This window comes from Littorina saxatilis, linkage group LG1 (assembly GCF_037325665.1).
Source record: "Littorina saxatilis isolate snail1 linkage group LG1, US_GU_Lsax_2.0, whole genome shotgun sequence".
NCBI classification, from domain to species: domain Eukaryota; kingdom Metazoa; phylum Mollusca; class Gastropoda; order Littorinimorpha; family Littorinidae; genus Littorina; species Littorina saxatilis.
Window position 1 is genome coordinate 96,145,255 of NC_090245.1, and position 24,127 is coordinate 96,169,381.

The 24,127-nt window shown below is 43.8% G+C and overlaps 2 protein-coding genes across 2 annotated transcripts in view; both read left to right on the forward strand.

The window, feature by feature from the left end:
* Window positions 1-17,461, forward strand: part of LOC138954829 (myosin-IIIb-like) — a 44,507-nt gene extending 27,046 nt beyond the window's left edge. The window contains exons 10-13 of the mRNA XM_070326620.1: window positions 7,427-7,565; window positions 15,778-16,003; window positions 16,731-16,895; window positions 17,456-17,461. Of these exons, the coding sequence (XP_070182721.1) occupies window positions 7,427-7,565; window positions 15,778-16,003; window positions 16,731-16,895; window positions 17,456-17,461 (536 nt within the window). The remainder of the gene's footprint in view (window positions 1-7,426; window positions 7,566-15,777; window positions 16,004-16,730; window positions 16,896-17,455) is intronic.
* Window positions 17,462-17,664: 203 nt separating this feature from the next.
* LOC138946549 (chitin synthase chs-2-like) overlaps window positions 17,665-24,127 on the forward strand; it is a gene marked incomplete in the record, with an annotated part of 102,352 nt that continues 95,889 nt past the window's right edge. The window contains 1 exon segment of the mRNA XM_070317993.1: window positions 17,665-17,801. Coding sequence (XP_070174094.1) covers window positions 17,728-17,801 — 74 coding nt within the window.

Sequence of the window (24,127 nt, forward strand, 5' to 3'; positions counted from 1 at the left end):
GTCTGTTCATACACAGAATTACACAGCGTCTAGGGCCGTTCACTAGGAAATGTATTTAACTACTAATTCCTTCTACTGGCGACCTCGGTCTACTCAGTTTCTATCGCCCTGTGACCTCTATGGTCCAACTATACGGACAACCATAACCTTGCACTAGCTTCTAGAAATCCCGTCGAATCTTAACTATGCGGGTATATAGGCGTGATATTCCGGCGGCTTCTCAGATCCTTCATACTGTCATCTGGCCACTATCTTCCTTTCCGACCGGTTACACGACGCACTGCACAACATAAATAGCGGACATCTTGTCTTAGATATCGGACTGCTATGTTTAAAGTTTACAGTGTTAGTCGATTCAACTTATGCGATAAACATTAGCGATATTCAAATGCTTATTCCATTTACCTGTTAAGTGCTTTACTCGGGCTTCCTTTCTCCCGGTCGATTCCTGTGACAACCCCTCCCTGTCGCTGGACAGTGGTTAAGTGTAACGATATCTTCGTTGCGATTTACAACATCAACTCTCTCGGTCAGTGAGCTGAATTCACAGTACGTGCAACCCACTTCGCTACGTCACGTTATTATCTCTGGTTAGCGCTCTAAAAGCGTGGAGGATATCACTGTCAAACTTTGCCTGTCAGTGTTATTCGTGATTTCCTTCACACATACATACATACATACATACAAACATACATACATACATACATACATACATACATACATACATACATACATACATACATACATACATACATACATACATACATACATACATACATACATACATACATACATACATACATACATACATACATACATACATACATACATACAAACATACATGTATACATCTTTACACAGAACTCTCGTCACAATAAATTACAATCTTGCAAACTCCACTTGTAACGCTGTACAGAGCGCACCACTATGGTTACAAACAATGCGCATAGTCCAGAAACCCCTCACAGTTGATGCACATGTGGACTGGGTGGCCGAGTGGTAACGCACTTGGGCTCGGAAGCGAGAGGTTGCGAGTTCGACCCTGGGTCAGGGCGTTAGCAATTTTCTCCCCCCTTTCCTAACCTAGGTGGTGGGTTCAAGTGCTAGTCTTTCGGATGAGACTAAAAACCGAGGTCCCTTCGTGTACACTACATTGGGGTGTGCACGTTAAAGATCCCACGATTGACAAAAGGGTCTTTCCTGGCAAAATTGTATAGGCATAGATAAAAATGTCCACCAAAATACCCGTGTGACTTGGAATAATAGGCCGTGAAAAGTAGGATATGCGCCGAAATGGCTGCGATCTGCTGGCCGATGTGAATGCGTAATGCATTGTGTAAAAAAAATTCCATCTCACACGGCATAAATAAATCCCTGCGCCTTGAATAATTATGTGCGCGATATAAATTGCATAAAAATAAAAAAAATAAAAAAATAAAAATCCCTGCGCTTAGAACTGTACCCACGACACGCGCGATATAAGCCTCATATTGATTGATTGACATGGAGTTTGCTCAATGCAACCTTGTTTTTTAACACTTCCTACCCCACCTATGTTGACCAAGTTTGTTTTTGCCGAGACCAGCTGTGCTGCAGCAGGTAACTCAGAATTGTAGTAACTGTGTAGAAACTGTGTATCAACACGATGGAATGCAGGCGTTAGATCGACGTTACATGAAGCGACTGAAGTGACTGTGTGTACGGATACATCCGTACCAGGTCAGATAGAGCCGTACCTGGGAGACAATGAGTTAAGAGGCACACATTTGTTTTTCGTCTTCGATTGCACCTCGTCGAGTTGTGCATGATTTCTGACATTTTTCTATTGCATGAGAGATATTTTTAAAGCTCCACTAACGAGCATGCATGAGATGTTTTTACGTAAATTTAGGAATGTCCGTAAACGTCAAAGTCAAAGCTGAAGGTTTTCGTGTGTTTTTGATACTCAAACTCAGCACTTAATAGTTGGTATAAACCAAAGGTTTTTCGTTTCTCACTTTTAACCATTTCAGTATAAAGGGATATTTTAGAATCCCATGCCTGGGTATGAACCATGACATTTATCGTGTCTCCGAGTTCCTTACAAACCCATCTCAGTCTTACCTTTTTTTCCGATTCAGCTCGTGCCTCCTTAGTACACTTCATACACCTCAACAGTAGAGCTTCTTCTTCTTCTTCTTCTTCTTCTTCTTCTTCTTCTTCTTCTTCTTCTTCTTCTTCTTCTTCTTCTTCTTCTTCTTCTTCTTCTTCTTCTTCTTCTTCTTCTTCTTCTTCTTCTTCTTCTTCTTTCTTCTTCTTCTTCTTCTTCTTCTTCTTCTTCTTCTTCTTCTTCTTCTTCTTCTTCTTCTTCTTCTTCTTCTTCTTCTTCTTCTTCTTCTTCTTCTTCTTCTTCTTCTTCTTCTTCTTCTTCTTCTTCTTCTTCTTCTTCTTCTTCGTTCATGGGCTTAGACTCCCACGTTCACTCATGTTTTCAGCACGAGTGGATTTTTACGTGTATGACCGTTTTTACCCCGCCATTCAGGCAGCCATACGCCGATTTCGGGGGAGGCATGCTGGGTATTTTCGTGTTTCTATAACCCATCGAACTCTGACATGGATTACAGGATCTTTTCCGTGCGCACTTGGTCTTGTGCTTGCGTGTACACACGAAGGGGGTTAAGACGCTAGCAGGTCTGTACATAAGTTGACCTGGGAGATCGGAAAAATCTCCACTCTTAACCCACCAGGCGGCAGCGACCGGGATCCGAACTCACGACCTCCCGATTAGGAGGCCGACGTTTTACCACCACGCCACTGCGCCCGTCTACCAGTAGAGCAAGGCACCATCGTTAACATTTTTGTATACGTTTTGTTTACTACATTTGTTCCAATTCAGCTATAACCTCTTTTTGCTAAGTTAATGTCCATCATCAGTAGAAAAAGGCATCACTGTTAAATATAGATAAATAAATTAAGATGCTAGCCTATTTTCTGATTCTTGTCTCGGTTTTCCAATTAAATATCGCCTCTTTTGTTAACTGCATACCCCTCAGCAGTAGAGGAAGGCACCGCCGTTAACATTCTAGCATACTTTATATTTCCTCCTGTTGTTTTCCAAGCAGATATAGCCTCCTTTGCTTATTCCATGCCCCTCCACAGTAGAGCAAGACATTACCGTTAACATTCTTGTATACTTTCTGTTTCTTCTCATTGTATTCCCAATCAAATATCGCCTCTTTTGTTAACGTCATGCCCTTCAGCAGCAGAGCGAGGCACCACCGTTAACATTCTAGCATACTTTCTCTTTCCTCCCACTTTTTGTTCCATCCTATTTTCTTGTCCAGAGTCAATGCCTACTTCGCTGTACACGCCAAGTAATGTTAGCTGGATGAAGCAAGTACACGAACAGCGTGGTGTTCCCAGCACATCATTGCTGTGATGTAGGCGAGCAGCTTGACCTGGGGAGGAATCCTGCTCACCTTGAGTCTTGAATTGGATCTGACAATTTGCCATTCTCCCTACTTAGCACCTCGGCTTTTTACCCCTACCCCGATGGGATGTCTCCCGTTTCGCGCAAACACACTGCTTGCGGAATAAATCCGTTGGAATTAATCCAAATCTCTTTACACTACACGATGACGACTACCTCCCCACCATCACCCCCCTTTAGTTTTCACCTCCTCCCCTTCGAGGTTTGTTTATGACGTCACAAGGGCCGGCACAATCCCGCTGCCCCCGGGCCCAGTGGCCAAGACCAACAGGTGTAGGCTCGGTCAGCCAGGTCGAGGGCGAGAGAAGAATTCGCTGGGCGCCGGGCATCAAGGCAGGCAGGTAAAAAGTGGTAGGCAAGAGTTGTCTCCGCTGCCCTTCATCTGATCCTAGACGGAGGAAGAAGAGAATGTTCTGTATGTCATGAACGTACCTGTACTACTGGCAACGATCGGGGTTTGCCAAGTCCGCCTTCTCCCTTTCCTTCCCCGCTTTTTGTTGAAGCGTTTTTATTGTCATCGTTAAAAAAATAGCCCAAGAACACTAGACTTAAACGACTGTCTAGCCGAGAGCGTGCGAGCAGGTTATGCTAAAATGTATTCACCACACGTTTGACATTTCCCTTTACTTAATAAGAGAGCGATTTTGCCTCCGATTCAAAATCATAAACATTAAGCCTTAGTGTCAGGATCATTATAACTGATTCATGGTAGAACAACAAGTTAGAGAGATCCTGTCGACCACTGTGGTTTAGAATAATGGAAGAATCAATTACAATTAATCTGTCCATTTTTTCTCACATTCCCAACTCGAAAAGCCCCCACACACCCAGCACAAACTACTCAAGATGAATACAATAAACCGTCTTCGCAGCTATGCAGCTTTAGTAATACATCACACACAATAATCAATTTCTTACTGGGATCCTGTTCGGCCTCTTTCAAGACTGATAGTTGGAAATGAAAGTGGATGTTTGGCTATGTTTGAAGTGGATGTTTGGCTTTGTTTGAAGTGGATGTTTGGCTTTGATTGAAGTGGATGTTTGGCTTTGTTTGAAGTGGATGTTTGGCTTTGTTTGAAGTGGATGTTTGGCTTTGATTGAAGTGGATGTTTGGCTTTGATTGAAGTGGATGTTTGGCTTTGATTGAAGTGGATGTTTGGCTTTGATTAAAGTGGATGTTTGGCTTTGTTAGAAGTAGATGTTTGGCTTTGTTTGAAGTGGATGTTTGGCTATGTTTGTAGTGGATGTTTGGATTTGATTGAAGTGGATGTTTGGCTTTGATTAAAGTGGATGTTTGGCTTTGTTAGAAGTAGATGTTTGGCTTTGTTTGAAGTGGATGTTTGGCTTTGATTAAAGTGGATGTTTGGCTTTGTTAGAAGTAGATGTTTGGCTTTGTTTGAAGTGGATGTTTGGCTTTGTTTGAAGTGGATATTTGGCTTTGTTTATTATTACACGTTGCACAAACTTACCTTCCTTGTTTTGGTTTTTTAATTATAAATAAATCATGACGTATCATATTGAACGTTTTAGTCATTTACACTACAATCGATAACACATTATATTGCTATTTCATATGTTATGTAGATTTCCATTGGTCAATTGGGCAAAACTGAGCTCATTGCAAAGGCAATATCGACGACATTTCCGTCGACACCACTTTTGATCTTCACTTCAAAAACGAAGACACCTAAATTTTTTAAAAACAAAAATATATATGAAAATGTAATTATCCCAGAATTTAATTGAGCAAGTGATGTATTACTTTTTGAAAGAAACGACATTTGGAAATACTGAAAAGTACAAAACAAGAGTGAACAAAACGAAATAGTAATCAGAGGGAGTGATATGGAACAGCCCAAACTGAGACAAATACTTTTGTAATATCCAGAGAAATAGCAATATATCTAACATTGACGGACTGTGTGATGACATCTTCTGCCATTGGTCTGTTGAGACAGTGATATCAAACTCGATTTTGATATCACTGTCTCAACAGACCTTAGCTGAAAATATCATCACAAAGTCCGTCTATATTGGGTAATGTTGTATTGATAAGTATGAAAACGTTCCATTACATAAACGTTTTTATTATAATTATGCCCGAGCGTAAACAGCCATTAACAGTTTGGCATGTTGCAACTAAATAATATTGTGAAATTCTGAGCACCCAGGGTGCCTGTTACAGAAACAACACCCCCACCACACACACCCCACCACACACCCACACACAAATGTCTAGTTCCAAATTGAAGATAAAAACCTTGCTTAGCACAACATTGGACACCCTCCCCTCAATAACAAGAAATTCCTCCGAGGTAGGAAAAACACCCCCGTCAAAGGGAAATAACCTTCTCAGTTGGTGGCAGTGACTGAGTGAGAATGGTTATTTCCCTTTGACCATTAAGATGTCCCTCTATAAGTCCTTGTGGAATCTTAATCCACCAATAACTCCCTAACCGTGTGTTTGACTGGTCCCAATGTTTGTAAGGACCGTCTCAGGAATGTATAGAACCTGTTCACCAAGTTTGGTGACGATCGGTCCGTTCATTCTTGAGATCTATATGCGAACACAAACAAACAAACAAACACATGGACCGAATCCTATACACACCAATAACTCCCTAACCGTGTGTTTGACTGGCCCCAATTTTTGTAAGGACCGTCTCAGGAATGTTTTGAACCTGTTCACCAAGTTTGGTGACGATCAGTCCGTTCATTCTTGAGATCTATATGCGAACACAAACAAACAAACAAACACATCGACCGAATCCTATACACACCCCTATACCGGGGGTGTAAAAACAACAACAACAGGCGTGTCTAGTACAAACTTGAGCATCACCACCCCACTCCCTCCTCCAAACATGTTTAGTACCTGACAATATCAATATGATAAACGCTGTACTCTTCCAAGAGAATGCGCTCGACCTGCAACAAAAGAGACAGACATTTTTGTGGTGCATTTTCACGGAACCGAGGAAGCCGAGGAACAAGAATAGAAAGTGGCAATGCCATAGTACTTTACTCTGCTGAAAATAAAACCCACACATAACCGAAGTTTGACCAATAGAACGCCCAAAAATGGAATGCATCCTTTTTTTAAGTATCAATATCATTTCACCAAAAACATGAAGAAAATAAATTCTTGCAAGAACTTGCTGTATTTTTCGAAAGGAAGAGTCAGACATTGTCCAGAAGCGCGAAAGGGTTTGCATGATTCTGCTAATCGCGAAGAGGCTTGAGGACACTGGGTCAAGATCTGACCTTGCAGAGTCCGTTGGCCACTGTCCAAAACCTCTGACCCATTGGCTTGCTTTGGCGTGTACGTGCGGGCTAGCATGCTGTGATATAGGAAAAAAGGATTCAGTGCAATATTTTTTTCTCTGTCTCCCCATGCAACCCCTCCTCCCCCTGTCATCTCCACGATTTTGTTTCATCTTTTTACCCGTTTCATGTATTTGTTTCGGGTGTACATGAGACTGAAGAACGCAAAGGACATACTCTCTTTGAAGTTATTTCTAGAAAAAAATCGTCTTTAAACCCACGAGGACTGTACTTGTGTCTTGACCATTGGACGGGATCACTGTAATAATAATCAAAGACCTGAAGCACTTGCACGCGGGAACCCCGCCTCTCCCCCCCCTCTCCTACACATATATCCACACAAACATAAAGAAAACCAATCCGTTCGTTCGTTCGTTCGTTCGTTCGTTCGTTCGTTCATTTGTTAGTTGGTTACCTAAATATTCATTAATTATTTATTATTATTTTTGTTATTACATAATTATATATATTCTGTGAGAGCTTGTGGTTAAGAGCAAGACAATGGAGCAAGCAAATCACGGGAGGGCGGCTCTAACCAGACTCCTCGTATGGATATATCGATGTCGGTTTAACTATCTATCTGCCTGTCTATCTACATATATAGCTATCTACTTATATTTCTATCTATTCCAGGAGAGCGTGTGGTGAAGAACAAGACGGTGGAACAGGCATCAGACGGCAGAGACGCTCTAGCCAAGGAGCTGTACGCCAGACTGTTCGGATGGATCGTCCGGCAGATCAACCTCAGGCTCAAACCTGACAAGATACACTGGTAGGTTAGGGTAGGGCACTATAGGTAGGGTACTATGCATACACCGGTGTCACGATCGGGTGACAGAGACCAAGAAAGCGTCACTCAGTGGAGTGCCTGTTCTGGGTCAATGTATGATAGAAAGCGCCTGTGCGTGATATTGGACACAGCAGAGTTTTTGCTGACAGTGCTCCCGAGCACGGATGTTTTGAAACGCACGAGCTTCACAGTGCAGGTTTCTGCTGTCATAGGGCTGACGGTTTTTTTCGCTGACAGCGCGCACGGGATTTTCAGGGATTGAGTTTCTCGTGTCTTTTTCCTGCTTGGGGAGGCAAAACTGTGTATAGCTGGACTGGTTTGGTGACAAGGTCAGTCACGTGTATTTGGCTAGGTGGTCTGTCAGAGACTCAAGGACGACACACTTGACACCCAGCGGCAGAAGGGGAAGGACCTAACACACAGTTACTAGAGTATGATGGTTTTTCACCGAGTATCATATTCGGCACTCTAGGGGAACTTCCACAAGTTATTCCTTTCCTCTGCCACGTATTTTGCTGAGGACAAGTCGTCACATTTCCTTCGTCGGCGATGGCTTTCGCATAAGGATTCGACAAGGGGTTCTGGACGTTTTGGGTCACTGTTGACGAACAGAGACTGTTCCAGGGAGGAGGCGGACTTTGCTTCCATTGAGAGTTACAATCATAGGCTTTTGAGGTAATAAATCATTATTTAACGCTGTTGATGAGTCTGTGTTGTGGAATGAAATACTCTCTGTTGTTCTTTCCAGGTTAGCGCATAATTTACTCTCTGTGACGCTAAAATACTAATCTGTATATGGTTTTTGCAGATAGGGAGAGAAGGACGGAAAATGGCTGTTTTGTTGTTGTAAAAAGTCAGTTTTGTGCAGGCCCACGTGCTCGATGAGATATTTAAAGATGACATGTTTTAAGGTGGTGGGTGAGGGGTAGCTGACATGTTTAGTGCACCGATGCTTTCTGTTTGCAGCCTTCCTTCGTTCGTTCGTTTCGTTCGTTCGTTACGTTCCCGTAACATCGGCACGGCTGACTCTGGCGGGAACTGTTGAGGCTACGCTAACCAGGAGACCGGCTAACCAGGAGACCGGCTAACCAGCGGACCGGCTAACCAGCGAACCGGCTAACCAGCGGACCGGCTAACCAGCGAACCGACTAACCAGCATACCGGCTAAGCAGCAGCAGCAGAGATAAAGCTAAGTGCACCATGTCGTACGCACCCCGGTGACCACCGTTGTCTTTTCGTATCTATGATTTCATTGGAGTAGTGACAACGTGGGGTGTGTGACACCTGCACGAACTAGAGCTTTTCGAACAGAACATTCGCATTTAACTATATTTACACGGGTTCAGCGTGTTCCTATAATTTTCTACATACTACTGGCATTTTGTCAGTGAACACTGGTTTTTTACGTGTTGAGAACGTAAAAGGAACATATTTTGAGTGAAGGCTCGAGGGAGGTGGAGAGTTTATACATAAACAGGCGTCTGAAACTTATACTTTTGTTGACTCTATTTAATTGTATGCCTGCGAGAGTGGATCGTGGTGTGGTTAGTTAATTAGTAGTAATTAACCGGTTCATAATCACCTTGAGTGATATATTGAAACGTGACACGTGGGGGCCAAGCCGGGATTTACTCAGTTAATTTCCAACTGATAAAGACCCACCAATTAAGGAGAACTAAGAGCAGATAATCTCGTCAGTGCTCGACTTATTTTCTGCTTGGTGCTACCCTTTTTTGTATAGTTTTGATCATATACCACACCTTAAGCGATTCACATCTTGCAGGAAATGTAAATTGTAATTTGTGAGTTATTGTATGCGCTAACTGTGATTATCTCCCTTTCCTTTGTTTGTGAATCTTTGTTGTTGTACGTTCAGAGTTTTCCGTTGCAGAGAGCTGAGCGGGGTTAGCGGATTTGTTATTCGTTTTACTCAGTTTTCTCTACATTGTTGTTTCGCATTCCGTAACAGGTTACATTTTCTACCGTCTTGTTTTACTTGGATTTTTCTCCATATTTTGACTTTGTTGGAATTTTGGGGGGGAAGGGTCCGAGGACTTCTGTCCTAACCAAGGCTGTGGGAAACACTCTGTTTCACCGCAAAAAGCAGCCGATAAAGTAGGCCACGGCTGTGGGAAACACTTTGTTTCACCGCAGAAAGCAGCCATAAAGTAGGCTACGCGATTTGTTCTACACCGTTTGGATTTTTCTTCTGCATTTTCCGGTTGCTGGATTTTTGTATCCACCGCTTTCGTCACCGCGTATTCTAGCTATAGCTGCGTTAGACTTACTTTTGTGATAAAGCTTTGCTAAAACTAACCATGGCTACAGGGGGATCTCCGACGAGGAGAATAACTTTCGAGACTCCTGGCAGTGAGGAACAGACAGAGCGTGACGCACGCGTTAGAGCGCGTAGTTTGCTTAAACGCAAGGAGCTGGAACGTAGGGAAGACATAGAGCGACAGACGAGAAAAGAAGAGCTTGACAGACAAGAACGACAGGCCGAACGTGACAGACAGGACAAGAAAGAGAAAGACGAACGAGACAGACAGGAAAAGAAGGACGAACTGGACAGACAAGAAAGAGAACGTGACAGACAAGAAAGAGAACGACAGGCCGAACGACAGGCCGAACGTGACAGACAAGAAAGAGAACGACAGGCCGAACGTGACCGACAGGATAAGAAAGACGAGCTTGAGAGACAGGAACGACAGGCCGAACTTGACAGACAGGAAAAGAAAGACGAACGTGACAGACTAGACCGGAAGGAACAGGCGGATCGCGATCACCAGCTAGAGCTAGCTAGGCTACAGGCCGAGAAGGGTACGCTTACTCAGGCTAGCGCGCCGACGTTTGTTGCCGACCGTACGAGACTGCCGACGTTCGACGATGACAAGGACGAGCTCGACGACTTTTTACGCCGGTTTGAGCGCATTGCATCTGACCAGAAGTGGGAAGAGGCCACGTGGGCTAGCCGCCTTAGCACCTGCTTAAAGGGACGCGCATTGCAGCTCTACAACGCTTTGGAGGACGACGAGGCGAGAGACTATCAGGCACTTAAGAAGGCGTTACTCCAGCGCTTTAACCTGACTGCTGAAGCCTACAGACGACGTCTGCGTAACAGCAAGAGACTGAGCGGCGAGCTGAGTCATCAGTTTGTGGCACGCCTTAACCTCTACCTGCGGCGCTGGGTGGAGATGGCCGAAAAGGACTGGACCGTCAACGACCTTGCCGACCTCATAGTCATGGAACAACTGATGTCCAGCCTGCGACCTGAGGTGGTGACCTTCGTGCAGGAGCACCAGCCCAAGACTACTCAGGAGGCAGCCGACTGGATCAGAGTGCACGAGGACGCCCAGGCGATCTCCGGCAAATCTTCAGGCTCACGGCCAGGAAAAACGGGAAATTCGGGTTCTTCAGGACCCAAGGACGGGAAGGACGATCAGGGACACAAGGGATCGAGTTCCAGAACTGACATCCAGTGTTACTACTGCAACAAGCGGGGCCACGTGAAGAAGGACTGCCACAAGAGACAGGCTGACCAGAAGGGCGTTCACTTCGTTGGCAGTGAGGAGTTCAGGGACGTCACGAGCTCATGCACCATCCCACAACTCTGCGTTCCGTGCTCCAGGAAACATTTCCAGCCCCACTGCAACGTCTACGTTAACGGAGTGAAGGGCGAAGGTCTGCGGGACACAGGGGCAGACATGATAGTGGTTCGGGCGAGTCTAGTTCCAGCTATGGCCTACACAGGAGACAGCATCAGGGTGAGAATGGCCGAGGCATCTCACGCTTACGACTTGAACACGGCAGTGATCAAGGTCGTAACCCCGTTGTTCACGGGGACCATTGTGGCCGTCGTCATGGACGATCCTCCATGCGACCTGCTCATTGGAAACCGGGTTCAGTTTGTGGACGGCGTCACCAGGGAGGTTCCCGTTTATCGGTCTCCCGACGTCATTTCAGTGCTCACGCGGGCACAGGCGGAGCGAGAGGACAAACCTCTCAAACCCCTACCTGCTGCACGAGCTGCCCTGGGGAACGTGACCCCCGCGCTTCTCGCGAAGGCTCAGGATTCTGACCCGACCTTAGCTACTCCTCGGGAGCACGCGAAGTCGGGGAAGGTGAAGCTGAGCGGGAAGCATGGGAGGTCAAAGTTCCTCAGGGACAAGAAGTTGCTCTACCGTGAGTTCAGCAACCAAGAAGGTACATTCAAACAGGTTGTCGTGCCTCGCGAGTTTCGCGAGGGTGTCATGGCAACGGCACACGACTCGATTCTGGGAGGTCATCTTGGTACCAAGAAGACCACGGATCGTGTCTGGCGCCACTTTTACTGGCCAGGCATCTGCACGGATGTCCGACGTTTCTGTGCGTCCTGCGATAAGTGCCAGAAGGTGGTTGCCAAAGGAAGGGTGAGGAAGGTCCCCTTAGAGAAGATGCCGCTCATCGACGAACCCTTTCGTCGGGTGGCAGTGGACATCATCGGGCCCATCTTGCCTGCGTCTGAGGACGGAAACAGATACATTTTGACCATGGTGGACTACGCTACTCGATACCCAGAGGCGATCCCTCTGAAATCGATTGAAGCCACGCGAGTAGCTGAGGCTCTGGTTACTATGTGGTCCCGGCTGGGAATTCCATCAGAGGTACTCACCGACAGAGGCACGCAGTTCACGGGAGGAGTGATGGCGGAGGCAGCACGACTGCTATCACTGGAGCAGCACTTCACCACTCCTTACCATGCTCAGTGCAACGGACTGGTGGAAAGGTTCAATGGCACCTTGAAGACCATGCTGAGGAAACTAGCTCAGGAGAAACCACGCACGTGGGACAGGTACATCCCAGCATTGCTTTTTGCATACCGCGAGGTTCCTCAGGAGAGCTTGGGCTTTTCCCCATTCGAGTTGTTGTACGGCAGACAGGTACGCGGTCCCATGGCTATCCTGCGTCAGGCTTGGACGGACGAAGAAGCTGACGAGGAGGTGCAGACGACAGCGACCTACATCGTAGAACTCAGGAACAGGATTGAAGAGACCTGCAAACTGGCTCAAGAGAACCTGGGAAGAGCAGCACAGCGTTATGCGCGAGGATTCGACCGCAAGGCACGGCCGCGCAGCTTCAAGATTGGAGAACGGGTGTTGCTACTTTTACCTGTCAAACACAACAAGCTACAACTGCAGTGGCAAGGACCTTTTGAGGTGACAGCGAAAGTGGGCCAGAACGACTACAGGATCATGATGCACGGGAAAGCACGCCTGTACCACGCCAACCTGCTGCGCGCCTACATAGAGAGGACAGCCTACGGGGAGAAGAACAAAGACCAGAAGAACAAAGACAAGAAGACAGAGAAGGTTGCAGTCATCAGGGGTGAAACGAGGGGTTGCTCGTTCTTGAGGACGACCTTTCTGTCTGGAAACAGACCATCAACCTCTGCAATATCTTCAGGTTGCAAGGTTGGCAAACGCCAGACTTATGCGCTGGGCGTTGATTCTCCAACCGTACCAATTCACGGTACGCGTCATTCCGGGCGCCAACAATGTTGGAGCTGACTTTCTCTCTCGGGCTGTAGAGGAGAACATGACTGTGAGCGAAACCGAGGTTTCGTCTTGAAGAGGGGAGGTGTGTCACGATCGGGTGACAGAGACCAAGAAAGCGTCACTCAGTGGAGTGCCTGTTCTGGGTCAATGTATGATAGAAAGCGCCTGTGCGTGATATTGGACACAGCAGAGTTTTTGCTGACAGTGCTCCCGAGCACGGATGTTTTGAAACGCACGAGCTTCACAGTGCAGGTTTCTGCTGTCATAGGGCTGACGGTTTTTCGCTGACAGCGCACACGGGATTTTCAGGGATTGAGTTTCTCGTGTCTTTTTTCTGCTTGGGGAGGCAAAACTGTGTATAGCTGGACTGGTTTGGTGACAAGGTCAGTCACGTGTATTTGGCTAGGTGGTCTGTCAGAGACTCAAGGACGACACACTTGACACCCAGCGGCAGAAGGGGAAGGACCTAACACACAGTTACTAGAGTATGATGGTTTTTCACCGAGTATCATATTCGGCACTCTAGGGGAACTTCCACAAGTTATTCCTTTCCTCTGCCACGTATTTTGCTGAGGACAAGTCGTCACATTTCCTTCGTCGGCGATGGCTTTCGCATAAGGATTCGACAAGGGGTTCTGGACGTTTTGGGTCACTGTTGACGAACAGAGACTGTTCCAGGGAGGAGGCGGACTTTGCTTCCATTGAGAGTTACAATCATAGGCTTTTGAGGTAATAAATCATTATTTAACGCTGTTGATGAGTCTGTGTTGTGGAATGAAATACTCTCTGTTGTTCTTTCCAGGTTAGCGCATAATTTACTCTCTGTGACGCTAAAATACTAATCTGTATATGGTTTTTGCAGATAGGGAGAGAAGGACGGAAAATGGCTGTTTTGTTGTTGTAAAAAGTCAGTTTTGTGCAGGCCCACGTGCTCGATGAGATATTTAAAGATGACATGTTTTAAGGTGGTGGGTGAGGGGTAGCTGACATGTTTAGTGCACCGATGCTTTCTGTTTGCAGCCTTCCTTCGTTCGTTCGTTTCGTTCGTTCGTTACGTTCCCGTAACATCGGCACGGCTGACTCTGGCGGGAACTGTTGAGGCTACGCTAACCAGGAGACCGGCTAACCAGGAGACCGGCTAACCAGCGGACCGGCTAACCAGCGAACCGGCTAACCAGCGGACCGGCTAACCAGCGAACCGACTAACCAGCATACCGGCTAAGCAGCAGCAGCAGAGATAAAGCTAAGTGCACCATGTCGTACGCACCCCGGTGACCACCGTTGTCTTTTCGTATCTATGATTTCATTGGAGTAGTGACAACGTGGGGTGTGTGACACCTGCACGAACTAGAGCTTTTCGAACAGAACATTCGCATTTAACTATATTTACACGGGTTCAGCGTGTTCCTATAATTTTCTACATACTACTGGCATTTTGTCAGTGAACACTGGTTTTTTACGTGTTGAGAACGTAAAAGGAACATATTTTGAGTGAAGGCTCGAGGGAGGTGGAGAGTTTATACATAAACAGGCGTCTGAAACTTATACTTTTGTTGACTCTATTTAATTGTATGCCTGCGAGAGTGGATCGTGGTGTGGTTAGTTAATTAGTAGTAATTAACCGGTTCATAATCACCTTGAGTGATATATTGAAACGTGACAACCGGCCTTTCACAACATCTAGACTGGTCACAATCTTTAAGTTTAATGTTAGTACTGTTTTTCATGCATAATAAATATTCGGAAAAGGAACATGATTATATGTTAACAAACTCCGCAGGAACATTTATCAATAGTAACATTAAGAAACTGCACTAACTTTTGGGGTTGAAAATTGATTCTGAAACGAAAAGTTACCTAAAAAGATCCTTGGTGTCCTCCTCTGAAACGAAAAGTTATTTGTGTCCTCCTATGTTAGCCGATCTAAATAACGTTATTGACCGCAAGCATCAGGTGAATTCAGCGAGTTTTTCTTTTTTTCTACAGAGGTATTGTAGGCGAATCATTCCTATGCAGGTGTCAGATTCCCTTAGCATGAGGTCACTGAACGTTTAAACAGTTGATATTGAAGAAAATACTTGACGAGCAGGCCCGAATTGCACGATGCTATCTTTCAAATATTTGCTGCTACACTTTGTACCCCCTTTACTTTATAGTTAAAACTCTCCTAACACGGTTTTCTAATAAGGCAAAACATTATTTTCTGGTGCAGAAAAAACATGCCATCGTAACCACAAACATGTATCTTGAAACATGTGAATACCTAAGCTAAAATGTGAGCCTTTGTGCAGCCTCTCTCTCTCTCTCTCTCTCTCTCTCTCTCTCTCTCTCTCTCTCTCTCTCTCTCTCTCTCTCTCTCTCTCTCTCTCTCTCTCTCTCTCTCTCTCTCTCTCTCCCTCCCTCCCTCCCCTCCCCACTCCCACTCCCTCTCCCTATCTCCATCTCTCCCTCTCTCTCTGTCACACCCTCTCCCCGTCTTCAATTAATTAAATTCCAAACAAAGCCAAATATGAACTATCTTTACAGAAAAAAAATGAACATTTAATAATAATACAAGAATTTATAACGCGCACATATCTCACCACAAGGCAACTCAAGGCTCACTCATACACAATCTTTCGCATTAACAACTCAAGCATACTCATTTGTCCCTCTTGCAGCCAAAGCGGCGGTTCGACCATCAGCCTGCTTGACATGCCCGGCTTTGAGAACCTCAAGGTCAACAGCTTCGAGCAGCTCTGCATCAACGTGGCCAACGAGCAGGTCCAGCACTTCTTCTCCGAGCACATCTTCGTGCACGAGCGGCGCGAGTATGAGCGTGACGGCGTGGAGTGGGCGCACGTGACACACAGAGACAACCAGGACATCCTTGACCTATTTCTGGCTGTGAGTTCATGAGTGCTTAATTCATGCTGATTTTATTATCGATCAATGCTAGGATGGTTTGAGTGTGATGAAGTCGCGATAATATCCATCCCCCCTCTGCCTTTCTCTGTCTCTAGCTGTCTCTTTCTTTCTCTCCCTCCCTCTCTCTGTCTCTTTCTTTTTCTCCCTCCCTCGCTCTGTCTTTTTCTCTCAATCTCACTCGCTTGCTTTCTCAAATTCTGTATCTCTCTGTCTTTCTCAGTCTCTCTCTCTTGCTATTTCTCTCTTTGTCACTCTTTCTCTAAACGACGTTAAACACCAAATAAAGAAAGAAAGAACTCTTTCTCTCTTTGCTTTAATCTCTTCAGAAAACAATAGTGTGACAGTATGCTTCAATTTTTTCACGATTTGTTTGTAGCGTTTTGAGCCATTGTATTGCTTGAACCAGTCTAACTATCCTCATCCCCTTTTTACAAAAGGGAGGGAAGCCCACATGATAAGAATGACATGGAGAGAAGAACATTGCTGTGGAAGTCCATTTTGGTTGAAGGACAAGCATGCTTCAATGTAATTGCCCCCCATTTTTGTCGTTTTTCGTTTTATTTTTCATTTGGCTTTCTTTTATTTTATTTGCATTCTATGTACGGTTTATTTATCACCGCACGTACGTATGTACGAACGAGCAAATTACCAGCTCTGTTAATCATGAAAGCTAAACACTACCCTTGTTGCTTATTGTCCATAACAGAAGCCGCTGGGTGTGCTCGCTCTGATTGATGAGGAGGCTCGCTTTCCCCAGGCCAGTGACGTCACGCTTGTGGAGAAGATTGTGACCAATCACAAGCGCTCTGGTCTTCTCGCCAAGTCTCGCACCGGAACTCTCGCCTTCTCCGTGAATCACTATGCTGGAACGGTATTTAGATTTCTTCACAATTTTGATTTATCAAAACTAATGTGCTTTTCTCTGTAAAACAAAAATTGCTTGCTATGGATTTAAACACAAAATTAGTCACTCATCATTGATCATAGAGTACACTTATAGATCGTGAATTACAGAGTCTCTTTAACAAAAAGAAAGTTGTTGTATTGCAATATGCTTTGCTACCCTGTACTTGTGTTTAAAAAAAGAAAGTTGTTGTATTGCAGTATGCTATTTTCGCATTGTAATAAACTCGCCGTAACAAAAGGCATAACTGCCATTCCGGATCCCCTAATCTGTTTTGCTGTTTGTTTCACAATAATGCTTTGTGGGAATCAGGGTTTTTTTCTGAGATACAGGGCCGGACCAAATGAGTTGTAAGGGGTGGGTTCCTCCTTTTTGGGGGGGCAAATCAGCGAAGTGGCGAAGCCACAAGCGCGCGCCAGCAAAGCAGGCGCGCGAACTAGGGGGGTCCGGGGGCATGCTCCCCCGGAAAATTTTTGAAAAACGGTTAAAATCTGTGCAATCTGGTGCATTCTGGGCCTTGTTTTGAGGGTTAAGAGCAGCACTGTTTCGGTGCTAAAACTAGTAAAAAAAACACACACTCAAAGCAAGGTACATGCTTTTTCCAGGGGTGGGGTTCCGGAACCCCTGGAACCCCCCCCCCCCCCCCCCTGGGTCCGGCCCTGGAGATATGAGGACCTGCATAGGGAGATTAGTCATAATAATACCAAGTCATATTGTTTCTGTCCGCCAGGTGGAGTACCAGGCGGATAACTTCCTGGAGAAGAACCGGAACAGCCTGAGCAGCTCCCTCGCTGACTGCATGAAGGGAAGTTACCACACCCTGGTTTCTGACCTCTTCAAGGCCAAGGTCTCCAGGACTGGAACCATCTCAAGGTCATTACCCTGTCCATGAAGCTGCTTAGATAACCTTAATTGTTTTACGTAATATCTGTTCTGTTACGAAAAGACGGCAAATGCAAAGGTACAAATGCCTGTATCTGACCTTTTCAAGGTCAAGGTCTCGAGGACTGGAACCATCTCAAGGTCATTTCCCTGTCCTCGAAGCTTTTTATATAGCTTTGACTGTTTTATTCAATACCTGTACTGTGAGTAAAAGAAGGGAAGGTACCAAATGCCTGTCTCTGACTTTTACAAGGCCAAGGTTTTCCAGTTTGGAACCATGTCTGGTCACTCCTCTGACCTTCACCCTCCTTAGTTTGGCTGTCTCAAAAGGTCATGTGGTATCTCAGCTGAAAACACGATAGTTGTTAATCTTGCTTAATATCCTTCATACCTGTTTGCTTGACTTAATACCACTTCTTGTAACTACTTAGTTGGTTTGTCTGTTTGTTTGTTTGTGTTTTCTGAATCCATAACTTCAAATTCTATTTAATTCATTGTGTCTGCGTATGTGCACGCGCGCGTATTTTGTGTACACTTTCTCTTTCTTTGATGTTTTGTTTTTGTTTTTTTGTTGCAAAGAATATTCGGTGTTTTTTTCCAGTGGAACTGTTTAGTTGTTTCTTATCGCTGTCTTGTGCAAAGAATTCAAATTAAACCCACAGTTGGAAATAAAAATCAGCCGTGGAAAAGGGAACGATTCCGCTATTTAAACACTACAGATGCCCACCTTTGCAAACAGCGTAAGCTTTTAGAAATCCCACTGCATGCACGTTAAGAAAACGGCGCAATATTGACACTACTTACCTAGAATCTCTGAACCTGATGAACCCGTCAATGTCTCCTCTCCTGATGGAAGGAGACTTTTTTTTAAACATCTGTTAAAAACAGAACGCAAATTGTTCTACTTCCAGTGTGCTTCAAGATTTCTTTAAACAAATTCTTACAATCCAACCCCCACACCCTCACTAAACCTGACGCTAGAGCAACATTGTCTCTGTAGTTGAGTTAGCTAATTAAAATAACTTGTAATTCTTCATCTGACCACAATAAGAAAGCATGCATTATGTGATTAATGAAAAAATCATTCCACCCTTGAATGTATTTGATGATGAATCAGTAAGTCAAAAATAGTAACAGCGCTACGTTGAGTTGTTGAAACTAGAGTAACGTGCTTCCTGTTAGGTACATCTACTGTAAAATTCACCGTATACCATCCACGGACTTAAGGTTGGCGCCGAACCGCCATTCAGTATTCTGCAGGTTACTAAGTTGTCAATTTAACCACAGGCACACACAATCAATTCATTTATGGAGCACATTTTGCAAAAACGTTCAGATTATAACATATATTACTTATTACTCAAGACCCATGTTTGTCGTTACTTACCGGTGCCCTATTTGCATTGTATGTCAACAATTGGTACCACAAATAAATCGTCTCCCTGTGCCTCTGAGCCAAGCTGGTGGTCTGCACCATAAGCAGGTGTCAAGAACAATGAGTGACACCCTGTTTAAACGAGGGTGTGAAGGAATGTTGCAACCCCCTGTTACCTAAGTAGAACCAACGCTTTCTTTCTCTGACACTGAATCTGTTGGCGTTTCTGGCTGTGTGTTTTTGCATCAGGATAGGTCTGCTGTTCCCCGACTATGTTCTTCAGCTATTGTGATTGTGTCTGCGTCGGCTTTAATCAGTACAGCGTGTTACAAGTGATACAGCATATTGAATTGTGATACTCAGTTGTTGATCCTTTTCTCAAAGATACTTGCTGGATTTCAACGATCCATGGATACGCTCACTAATCGCCGGATTGTATCGACTGGGACAGTCGAGGATAAAATTGCCAATTGTGTCATATATTGAAACATAATGTAAAGTGCCACAGATATTTTGCGAAGATTTGTCTTTTGGGGGAAAAATTGCCGAAACAGTCACAACAGTTTCGGTTGATTCCGTGAGTTTTCCGCAATCCCTGGTACAACCTTTCACCCATCACAATTTTTTTTTTTTCAATTTGAAATAAGTTTCGATGTTTTGCCGACTACCGACTCCAAGCAGCATCGCTGAAAGGGACAGTAATATTATACTATTCCTGGGAGTTCATGAAGCAGAGCAATTGCCAATGTATGGCTAAAAGAGACAGTAATAGTACGCTATGACTATGGTTCCATTTCCGTGGCGTAAACTCTTTGTGAAGCTTAACAATGCATCGCTGAAAGTGACAGTAATAGTACGCCATAACTATGCTCACATGCCCGTGGCGTAATTTCCTTGTAACGATGCCTCTGCCTGTGATTGTTTTGTTGTTGTGATGTGTACGATAGTCGCAGACGGCATGTTGGATCTGTGACGTGCTTTGTGTTGACAGCTCCTTCGCCACCAGACCCAGACAGAGGAACTCAAGGAGCAGTGTGACAAGCGACATGCACGGCGACAACAGGTAACTCAAAGCATGGGTTTTTGAAATGTCTAATAAATGACAACACGAAAACAAATCACAGTACACCAAAATACAGTCGGTCATTAAGGTAAACATCAAGGGACATGTGAGAGATGAAATTCTTTGCACATTATGCTTTAACAAAAAATGTAATACTGGTGAGAAAACCAATATTAAATGCTGGCGATCTGCAAGAGTAAAACAAATCAATTAGCATGCAAACAGAAAGGCAATCAGACAGACAGACAGGCGAACCACACTCTATTTTGTCGACCTTGTTATCCAACAAGATTGTCGACAATATCGTTTTCCAGTCTTGATGTTATTTTGATTTTATATAACAGCGTTATCATTACGTAAACATTGTTTATCACATGAATGCAAGCGTCTCAGCCTCTGATGCGGCGCATCTTTTCCTGAAGCTCTGACGGACACTTAATTGGTCAAAACAAAGAATACCACGTGCATCGTTCATGAATTTGGTTTTGGTTTTGGTTTTGTTGTTACTTTTTGTGCGGCAGTGTTTGCATGGGAAGATTTGCAACAGTTTCTGTTGACCTTTATCTTTGGTGTGGCGTATTTAACAGTAACTTTTCGTGTATGTCCCTGGTGTTTACTATGATCAAGGATACTGTGGAGTCAATCTCATTTTGTTTTTCTTCTCCTGCTTCTGTTTGTATTTCTTTCGAGGCTATTTTCAAATCTTCTTTACTGGTTATAAAGCATACTAACTTAGAGTACTTGCCTGTGAGTTGATGAATATTCGTGTGGAAAGACGTTTGGTTACATTTTCGGTTTGATTTATTCTCCTTCTAATATATATGAAATAAAAGGCCAGACATTTCCAGCGATTGGACCATACACATTGAAAAATGAAAACAAAACGGTTGCTTAACTATGGTGTGGAAGTAATTTTGCTGTACAATTTTTCTCTTCTATCAAAAATAGTCCAATGACTCAAAATATACTGCACTTAAAAATAAACGCTAACGGAGATGACTACGGAAATACTTTCCGATGACAAAGAGTATGCCGTTTGCATTTTAATCCATCAATGCAGGTATGTCAAAACAATGCGCAGTGAAGTGGTTTTCAATTCTCAATGTAGGTATGTCAAAACGATGCGTAGTAAAGTGGTTTTCAATTCTCAATGTAGGTATGTCAAAACGATGCGTAGTAAAGTGGTTTTTCAATCCCCGATTGTGCAAGGGCATCACGAAAACAGCCTTTGTTCTTGGGAAACTAGTATTTGTCGTTGTGATTGTTTTATTCCGTATACTATTTTATCATTAATATTTTCCAGGTACGACCGTTCCACCATTGAAAAGCAACACAGCTCCGTCTCTCAGTACTTCAAGGTAAGAACTATTTTCTTATATGTTGTGTCTTGTCCTTTTGATTCCAAAACTTTGAGTGCTGGGCAGTAATAGATAACTGATTAAAAAAATCATTATCGATTTCTTGATTGTCTGAGGGGTAGTAATAGATCACTGCAGAAGAGGTAACACAGACGATGGCAGGCACAATACATAAGATGATTTATCTTTTTTATTAGGAGAGACTACGCCTAAAGCCTCTTATTAATTGGACGAAGGTGACTTCGCGAAGCTGGTTGCACAAAGCTTTTGTACTGAATTTTTCGTGAAATAAATATTTCGTGAGGTCTTCGCGAAGTCGATTTTAGGCTCCATTAAGGATGGACTTTGCTGTTGCTTTTCTACTGGCACAATTTGTAGACGACTCTTAAAGACTAGACTTAAAGATTAGTTATTAAGGAGGGAGTACGCCTTACTGTTGCCTGTCTACTGCTATACTGCACTACACACGACAGGTAATTTGGCTTGAGCAAATATCTCCTTGGACCTTCACACGCGTCCAGGCCGCGGGGCCCAAAAGTAAGTCTGAAGATGTGTACTCGATTTCCCTTCAAAAGAAATATCAAAACAAAGGCTAGAGGGAGGGTTTGTGTGTGTGTGCCAATGCCCCGTCTGTGGGCGGTTCAAAAGACGGAAACGCAAGGCGGCCATTGTCAGCCATTCTTGGCTAAGCTAAAGCTAAACACGCTAAGCTCCCTTGCCCGTGACATACATGCGTATTGATGGAGGTTGTCATGACTTTTGCTATAGGCTCTGGCAATGCTGCAAGGGTTGTATGCTGTTAAGGATATATCCGTTAGAGTTTGCTTTTTGTTTTTGCTACACGTACAGTGCATGCCCCTTGTAAGACCTGACCAAATCGGACACAATCGGGTCTTAAAAAGGAGGGAATCTTAAAATGGGGGTAATTTTACAGAGGTTATGAACAGAAAGTCTGAGAAAACAAGGTCTTAAAAATGAGGGAATCTTAAAATGGGGGTAAGTTTACAGAGGTTATGAACAGAAAGTCTGAGAAAACAAGGTCTTAAAAATGAGGGAATCTTAAAATGGGGGTAAGTTTACAGAGGTTATGAACAGAAAGTCTGAGAAAACAAGGTCTTAACAAGTCGCGTAAGGCAAAATTACGTACTACATTAAGTCAAGCTGTGGAACTCACAGAATGAAACTGAACGCACTGCATTTTTTCACAATGACTGTAGTCCGCCGCTAGTGCAAAAGGCAGTGAAAGTGACGAGCCTTTTTAGCGCAGTAGCGGTTGCGCTGTGCTGCATAGCACGCTTTACTGTACCTCTCTTCGTTTTAACTTTCTGAGCGTGTTTTTAATCCAAGCATATCATATCTATATGTTTTTGGAATCAGGAACCGACAAGGAATAAGATGAAATTGTTTTTATATTTTTAATTTTCAGAGCTTGTTTTTAATCCGAATATAACATATTTATATGTTTTTGGAATCAAAACATGATGGAAAATAAAGTAAAAGTAATTTTGAATCGTTTTATAAATAATTAATTGTACGTACAATTTTCAGATTTTTAATGACCAAAGTCATTAATTAATTGTTAAGCCTCCATGCTGAAATGCAATACCGAAGTCCGGCCTTTGTCGAAGATTTCTTGGCCAAAATTTCAATCAATTTGAATAAAAAATGAAGGTGTGACAGTGCCGCCTCAACTTTTACAAAAAGCCGGATATGACGTCATAAAAGACATTTATCGAAAAAATGAGAAAAAAAACGTCTGAGGATATCATACCCATGAACTCTCATGTAAAATTTCATAAAGATCGGTCCAGTAGTTTACTCTGAATCGCTCTACACACACACACACACACACACACACACACACACACACACACACACACACACACACACACACACACACACACACACACACACACACACACACACACACAAAAGTGAACCCTAAGGTGCACATTTCCTTTCGTTTTGGAGAGGATATTATAGAAACGGCTGAAGAGTATAAATATTTGGGAGTAATTTTACACAAGCGTGGACATTTTATTAGAGCTCAAGATCATTTGAGTAAACAAGCAAACAAAGCGCTTCATACACTTCGTCGAACATTTAGAAAGACTGATATTAATTTCGATATTATATCACAACTTTATGATAGTTTAATTATGCCAATATCAACATACGCAGCAGAAATTTGGTTCCCACATAGGTTGAAGGGAAAGAAAGAACTAGATCTCAACGATTTATTTAAGGAATGTCTGTCTAATAAATTCAGTCATGAAATGTTACATTCGAAGTTTTGTAGACAGTTTCTTGGTGTACATAAAAAGGCTATGGTATTGCCAGTGTTAGGCGAATTAGGAAGATATCCAATTACCTTAAAGATAATTTGTCAGGTCATTTCTTACTGGATACACATATTAGAACGCCCAAAAACATCTCACTTAAGTATGTTATATGACCACATGTATAATGTTGCACATGATAACAACCCATGGATATCGTTTGTGAAACAAATACTACACAC